Genomic DNA, 8370 nt, shown 5'->3' on the forward strand with positions numbered 1-8370 from the left:
GTTTGTGATAGTATCGAGTTGGTATGTAGGGAGTTTTTACCATTCATTGTGAATGGTAGGCTGAACAGTTGGTGGCCTGCCTGAAAGAAAGTTAAGTGATTGTAGTATAGTGGGTGCTGTAAACAATCCAAGACTGTAGGCAACGACTTGTGAGGTGAACAGCCATAAAGGAGTTCAAAAGATGGTGCCTGTCTCTCCTTCTATTTTGAGGAGTGGAGTGTGTTCTCACAATATACCTGTTCTTACTTGTAGGCCCCTGGAGGGGAGGATGAGGAGAAGGATGACTAGACCAGATAGACAATAATTATTTGTCTGCTGAGGGAAGGGAAATCTTAACGCTACAGCATACAAGGACATTCTAGACGATTCTGTGCTTCCAACTTTGTGACAACTGTTTGTGGAAGGCCCTTTCCTGTTTCAGCATGACAATCTCCTTGTGCAGAAAGCGAGGTCCAGAAGAGCAGGTGTCCATATACTTTTGGTCATGTAGTGGATTTGTTGGTAATGTTTCTCTTATTTGTTTATTTTGTACGATCTGATTGAACATGGCTGGTAGGACCCAGAATACCTACTTATAGTTTGCTTTTCTTACTCTACAATACACCATACATTTCTGTTGATTTGGAGGACTATGCAGTGAAATGTATTTTGGAGTGACATTCTTTGCTTATTCTACAGTCAAAAAAGGCTATTATAAAGCTTAGCCCCCACAAAATAAAAATGCTGGGAAATAGAATTTATTCCCTGTGATATGACTGATCAAATTCAAAACTTTATTATATATTTTAGACTTTTATGGCCATGAAGAATTACAGTTACTGGTAACTCCTTTCGCAGTAAGTAAGAGGTAAGTAAGAGGGAACTATAAACAAATGGACATTGATTGTTATTATCAACAGATATCCATCGATCGATACTGTCCACCTGAAATGAACATGAATAAAATGAACTGTTTAATCAAATAACTTATTCTCCTCTTTAAATTCACACAATGACATTTAACAGGGAAACAACTCAGTAATTGCTAGTAAAACATACTTTAATTGCCTTTACTAAAATGCATGGCTTAAATTAAATGTAGCAAAGAAAAGATTGTAAGCCAGATAATGTCCACCCATACTCTCTATTGCCTACTGTAATATCAATGATGCATGCTTATTATACTAATTACAATAGCCTCCGCTAGAAACTTCAAGTGGAAAAACTCTAAAGGACAGTAGATTAACACTCTACATTGATACTCATAACCATACTACTGTAAATACCCCAATTAATATCAATAGGCCATATTGAAGCAGCAAATCATCTGGTCTTCTCTGGGTCGGCAGACTTTGCACTTCCTTCAAGCTGGTAACTAAAAGAAGAGCAGGAATAATGTAATGAACAAAATATAGTGTGTCTTCATTTGTTGTCAAAGGACTTTACAGCATAATTAAGACTTACATTCAGTTCCCATTCTATGGTTGCACATGAGGTACCTGTGGACAAAGAAAAATGTCACTGTCATTCTTGGATTCCCGCTAAGCTATAGATGACATCTTGTAAAAGAGCAGGTATAAAAAATATGAATCACTTAAACAATATGTTCAGGAAAGGAGTTGTATTTCAGTCAAAAGTTCACTGTTATTGATGTATTTCTTAAACCACAGATGACATATAGTAAAAGAGTATGTGAAAAGAAGGTAAATCATTTCCAAATGATGTTCAGTAAAGAAGTTGTACATATAGTTATGATAGATAGAGTTCTAGCTTTCCAACCTGGCCTGTCTGCATTGGCTGCTCCTGCTGAGCTGGCTGCAAAGGATCCTGGGAATGAGGAAGTTGAGAGTTGTATGGTGGGAATGGGATCTGCAGAAAAAAGAGCACCTGTTGTCTTGGACACCAAAGCAGGGGTTTCCAAACTTTTTGTGTCTGGGACACCTTTTGTGATAACAAATTCATGAGGGACCCCCTCATAACATCAGAACACAACTCTTACTTTAGAGTTCAATAAAAATAGCATACCATCAGTTTTATCATGACTTCTGTAGTGACTAATCAAGTCTCAGGACCCTGGAAATAACATTTTAAAATCCCCCACTTTGCATGTTGCAGTTTTAAAGTTAATTTCCTGCAATTCTGAAAATGTTGCCTTTGCCCCCAGAAATAACATTTAGCAGTTTTAAAGCTTAAATTATAGTGAATTATGTTCAAAACAAACATTTAGGGGAATACAAGAAGAATTTAGTCAAACATTTTTATAATTGATCACTACTGTGGATACCAATATCCCTGTGAGCCTCCCAGGCCCATGTTGTGCAAATAAGGCCCAAGAACATAAATTGTAGTGTAATAATATTACATCGCATTGTATTGCACCCTCTAAACTCTTTCCATTGAGAACTTGTCCAAAATGTGTTTAATCCGTTTTTGCGAGCAATATTCATTTAAAAAAAATTAACAAAATAAAAATTGGATATATTTTGAGATTTGGCAGCGGACCCCCTCCCCTGCAATACCCCACTTTGCCCCCTGTTCAAAACCATCTGTCGTCAAGGAAACGCGTACATCTTTGCACCCATTACAATAACTACAGGTCAAGAAAGGGATGTCCTACATTGGGTCTTTGCTGTGGCACAGTTTGTGGTTGGTATTCATATTGGAACAGCTGTGAAAGATAAAACAAAAATATTGCAAAAATAAAGCAGTTAAATACATACGTTCCAAAATCATTCCAAAAATTCATAAAACGTTTTATTACAGTTTTTTGATTGATAAATCTTTGTACTCACGTTTGGAATCTGTGGCATCTGAGGGATATTTGGCATCATCTAGAACAAAAACAAATAACTCAAACTTCCTTTAAAGACAGAATTGCTGAAATAAGATACACATGTTTACACCAAATGAAATATATTATTTATATTTAACTTTATTTGCCAGAGTATGTGTATATCTTTATTGTATATGATGGTGTACTTACAATGTGCACATGCTAAAAGACAGGAAGGAGGTGGGTAGATAACTATGTGTCATTGTAGCAAAGTCTTTATAAACTAAAAATCAGATCTATTAAACTTTTCATTCATTTTTGTTATGTTATCAATAGGCCATAATTGATTATGGCCAAATATGCCTGGCATATTCCCACGTTTAAGGAGTTTTTCATTTTGATTGGGCTATTTTGGCTAGAAACCATTAGAACTACCTTTAGAAAAATCAAAAAGCAACTCTGTATCTCTGCCCAGTCTAGCAAGAGTGACCAAAAGGAGGTGTTCAGCATCCCCAGTGGCTCTGCAAGTGTGGCGAGGATATTCTCCGCTACTGTCCTGCTCTCCACACACAGTCGCATGAGGCTGAAGCCAGACTTTCCAAACTTGTGTTTCAAAGAATGAATTCAAAAAATGAATTCAAAGGCACTAATAAGTCTTTTTTTGTAATTAATTCTAACTTAAGTCACAGCCTATATGCACAATTTATGGACTTTAATTATTTAATACAATGAAATATTGTTTAAATGCTGAGTGCTTTATGTCCCTACCCGACTACTGTGTTGCACACTTCACAATGTATTTCTTTGCTGGCTAGAGTCCGGAAATAATTGAAAAAATATAGCCTAAATCGTTTATTTTCGTCCTTCTTAGACTCCCTGTCTGGCTCCTGACCTATGCTGTTTAACCTATATGGGATCGGTGTCCTCCCCCAGCGGGATGGTTGATTTAACGTAGGCTAATGTGATTCACAGGACATATCTTATATGGGCAGAAAGCTTAAATTCGTGTTAATCTAACTGCATTGACCAATTTAAAGTACTGTAGCTATTACAGTGACAGAATACCATGCTATTGTTTGAGGAGAGTGCACAATTCTGAACTTGAAAATGTATTAATTAACCAATTAGGCACATTTAGGCAGTCTTGATACAACATTTTGAACAGAAATGCAATGGTTCATTAAATCAGTCTAAAACTTGCTGCCATCTAGTGGCCAAAATCTAAATTGGGCCTGCAATGGAATAATACATTATGGTATTATCTTTTACTAGATCTAATGTGTTATATTCTCCTACGTTAATTTCACATTTCCACAAACTTCAAAGGGTTTCCTTTCAAATGGTATCGAGAAAATGCATATACTTGCTTCAGGTCCTGAGGTACAGGCAGACAGATTGTCATTTTAGGCAAAAAGAAAAGGGTCAGATTCTTTAAAATGACACGTAGCCTACTTGAAATGATGTGCACGTCTTACATTCACCTTTTCATGTTTATTCAAATACTATTCATTAAAATCGTATGATTATTAAGTTTCAATACTTCAAAACCAAATGGCAGGTCCAGGAAGTCACAAAAATAGATGGGTGTTGGTTCAATTGTTATTTTAATGATTAGAGTGAATTTGGAGTATAATGTTTTCCCCCCTGTGAGTGCAGAGCGGTTTTTAGCAGAGAGAGCGCTCCATGAGCAATGAGCTGGATTTCAAACCACTCAATTCTGCTCACCTACTCTGATCCAGGTCCCACTGAGACAAAATTACTGGTTGTAAAACAAGTAAATGATATCAGGATTTACCTTTTGCTGCACAAAGTCATAGGGGTAGTACTTTAATATGGGGGGAAAAGAAACAGAGAAACAGTCATTAAACTACAGCAGTATAGATAAAATACATTCAATGTGATCTGTGCTTGAGTAAGATATTAAATGGATGGGTTCTCTTACAAAACACATACAGTATAACAACACTCATTTCCTGCTGTGCAACTTGGAATGTACCATGTCCTAACTTTAGCCACTTAAAGTCATGAGTCAACTGAACTTAAATAGTGCCTATCAAATTTCATATAGCTGTAATTGAAGAGAGAGATTTCTTCACATACTACAACACCTATAATTCTGAGGAGGGATAAGTAACTCAACTTGAGACAACACTTACAATTTCTACACTCTTTCTTCCTGGGGCCTTAGGTAGGGAATATTTGATGAAGGCTTGAGAGGGATAGGACTGCTGAAAGAAAAGAAAGGGGAAAGTTAAAAGGAATGTTCAATGTGGAGGATGGTTGATATATTTTTTGGTTGATATATTAAAGAAGGTGAAGTAGTGGTATTTTAGTGGTATTTACTGGTCCATTGATCTGGCCACCAGTAGACCATCCAGGGAATCTCTGTGGAAACACCTGTAATATAAAGTAAAATGAACAAAACAGTTACACATTACAAATAAATAAAATTACTATACTATGTAATTAAGACAAAACTCCAGTGTAACTGCTAAAGTTCAAGATGATTACTCATCACAGTCTGAATTAAATAGGCAAATGATAAGTCAAGAGAAAGTAAATAATGAAGTAAGTAATAACTTAAGTAATTGCTAAGTAGGTCATTAAGGCACTAAAGAGACAATTCTTTGATCATATCATTTTCGAGAGGTCTAATAGAGGTCTCATAGTGAAGATGATGTAAGAGCGTACTATTTCCATGCTGACAGGGCCATTGAGTCCAGGCTGAGGGTAAGGATGGCCTGCTGGGTAGAGGCCTTCATTCACCTGGAGATTAAACAATTGGGTCAAAGGTCAAACAAACAAAGTGTCCTCATAAATTCATTTCAGTACTTCATCTTCTCATGTTATGTATTGTTTCATACTATGTTGAACCACACCTAAGAAAGAAGGTGACCAACAGAATGCAGTAGAATATTACAATATGCATTTGTTCTTACTTGTGTGGGTGGTCCTGATTGCCTTGGATCCCCATAGTGGGGCAAGTAATTGAAGTAAGGTTGACGCTGTGAATATTGAACAAATACTAAATAATCACAATTTTGACGAAGCCATAGTCAATTTAAAGAAATGACAGACTGTTGACAGACACTCAGTGGAAAATGAGCGTGAATAATGTGCTCTGAACTCTTAACACCCAACTAAGTTCTTTTAAGTCCAGATTCTGGAAATAGATCATGATACGCTTGGAAAGTGAAGACGTCATAGAATATCAAAAGGTAACTAACTAATAGGCTAAGTGAATTGTTTTACCCCACAGTTAGTCAAGACGATTAGCTAGCCAGTTCAAAGGGTTAACAGTTAGTTAACAATTGCTTATAAACTAGCTACCGTAGCTATGTCATGTCAATAACCTGTCTCCGAAAATGAAGAGGGAGTCTCCTGTTGTGTTTACATTTTTTTCCTTTGTAACGCGCACCCTTGCGTGTCCACTTTCTATGCGTATTCAAATTCCTACTCTTGAGAAATACAGTAGTAAAGTTTTCCTTGCCCATTTTTTCAAACTTACTGGAGCAGCAGATATTGAGCTGGCCAAACAAAGGCACATAATGGTGATCTTCATTTTCAAAGTAGAACCTTGCACATGAAAGAGAGGTATAATGTTAAGTTAACACCCTCCAGTGTCAAAAAGTAGTCATCTCTATTACATTAGACACATTTTAACACTGACCACCAGTGTTGAATGACTGCAACAATAACCAGTGTTGGTCTGTGTTCATTTTTAACATATTGCTTACAGAAATTCTGTGAAAGTCTTAAAAGCATAACACTTATAAAAGTCTAACAATAACTCTGTGTAGTGTGGGACACTATAGAGACACTTTGATTGTTTAATTTAACTCTATTAAAGTTAACACTTGCAATTTTGTGAGACTCCTTAGGCACCCAAAGCATTCTGTAAATTCATAAGAATAAAGAATCCCATACCATTACTTTGTACAACATCCAGATAAAATTAATTTTAAATAGACAAATTCTAGCCACATTACCTTTGGTGATACCAGTATAGATGAGGAATATGGAGGGTCATACAGTGCAGAGATCTATCTCTGCTTTTAAACCGTTTCAGTTGAGATTTCAGCCAACCAACATTGACCTGCTGTGACACTACATAGCGAATGAGAATAGGGCTGTCTAGTCGTGAGCTTTGGTAAATGACAGTGGTCAGATATAGTATAGTAATCATAATAGCAGAGAATGGACAATTACACTGTCTGCAATAGTGCACACTTCAGCTCATTTACTTGAAAGCACATCATATCTTATCGCAAACAGAGAATATTATTTGGTACTTTTGAATTCAATCCAAATGCTGTCAGTGAATTTGATGTGTCTAATTATATTGTATGATGATATTGCTATATCCAATGATATTGTATGATGATATTGCTTTATCCAATGATATTGTATGATATTGTATAGTCTTTAAGTGTAATCTGCTTTGTTGCTGTAATCTTTGACATTCTTTCAAAGCGTATGTGTATGCAACAAGCTTTTTCATTTCCCTGTGTGAAAGTATAGTAAACAAACCATATTCAACAGCAATGAATCAAAGATTTTCTGAAACAACAACACAATGCATCATCAAGTGTACTGTAAATTGATAACGTTTATTACCAATCCAATTGATAACTCCGTCGTGTTCGTGGGAGTCTCATCTTTGCATAGAGTGGTCATAATAGTTTAGGCCAAACCTTGTCTCATGGTTTGACAAACACTGCTCTTTGCTCTGTCACCTTTCACATCGGATGCAGAAGTGCGACACCGGTGGATGCAGTTGATTGAGACGCATCCAAATCTGATATCTCTAGCTTAAACTGACAGATTTTTACATAACCATGTTGGTTCTCTGTTTTGCTTTCCCGCAAGCGTCTTGTGGCTTGTCTGAAGTCGGTACAGCCGATCTGCCAACTAGTCTGAAGGTCCCCCAGTAGCAGTTGAGAAAATGAATGGAAGCATACTGTATATTGAGACTGTTGAGTGACAAAAATAAGGGGTTAAATACATGTCAAAAATGTAATAAAAATTGGGCCGACACTTCAGAACTAACTTCCTTTCGATTATTTGGGAGCGACTATCTGTTGTTCAATGTATTGAATCTGTTATGCGTTTGTATGGGCTAATAGCAGTTGGGCCAAAAATAATCATAGTAGTGGCTGGAATCAAATGAATGGTATCGAACACATCAAACACGTTTTCCACTCCATTCTAGCCATTATTAAGAGCCGTCCTCCCGTCAGCAGCCTGAGAAGCCTCCTGAGCTGTGAATGTTCAAGTGTATACTGTGGAGAAGTTTAACCTTGTGTAAGTTGATCCGATACTGCTGTTTAATTAGTGTCTAGTTGAGTCTACCTAAAGTGAAGAATGTATGTTATTTCTTCGCAAAACTAACACAGAGTCATAGTATTCCACCTAATTGTCTTATCCTCACTATATGATAGTGTCTTTTTAACAAAAAAAGAAGTGAATTCTAAAATGACTTTATGATTTTACAGGCAACATATTCTCATAATTTATGTGGCCCTTAAGAATGTAGCATAAGCTCGCCCCACAGCTAGCTTGAAATGTCACGGATGGAGCCATCCAATTGGTACCTTTCTGGTTGGCTCGAACGCTTA

At 36.6% G+C, this 8370-nt stretch overlaps 1 protein-coding gene across 1 annotated transcript; it reads right to left on the minus strand.

Annotated features, from left to right (window-relative positions):
- Positions 1 to 1026: 1026 nt before the first annotated feature.
- Positions 1027 to 6817, minus strand: LOC110534304 (gamma-gliadin-like). Its single transcript, XM_021619084.2, has 12 exons — positions 6742 to 6817; positions 6261 to 6328; positions 5692 to 5757; positions 5444 to 5518; positions 5096 to 5149; positions 4909 to 4980; positions 4548 to 4577; positions 2772 to 2810; positions 2597 to 2647; positions 1759 to 1848; positions 1444 to 1478; positions 1027 to 1354 (listed from the first exon to the last, which is right to left on the minus strand). The coding sequence occupies exons 2-11, from the start codon at positions 6312 to 6314 to the stop codon at positions 1458 to 1460; spliced, it is 552 nt and encodes a 183-aa protein (XP_021474759.1). The 5' UTR covers positions 6315 to 6328; positions 6742 to 6817; the 3' UTR covers positions 1027 to 1354; positions 1444 to 1457.
- Between the last annotated feature and the right edge of the window lie 1553 nt (positions 6818 to 8370).

Source organism: Oncorhynchus mykiss, chromosome 10, assembly GCF_013265735.2.
Source record: "Oncorhynchus mykiss isolate Arlee chromosome 10, USDA_OmykA_1.1, whole genome shotgun sequence".
In the NCBI taxonomy this organism is placed as follows: Eukaryota; Metazoa; Chordata; class Actinopteri; order Salmoniformes; family Salmonidae; genus Oncorhynchus; species Oncorhynchus mykiss.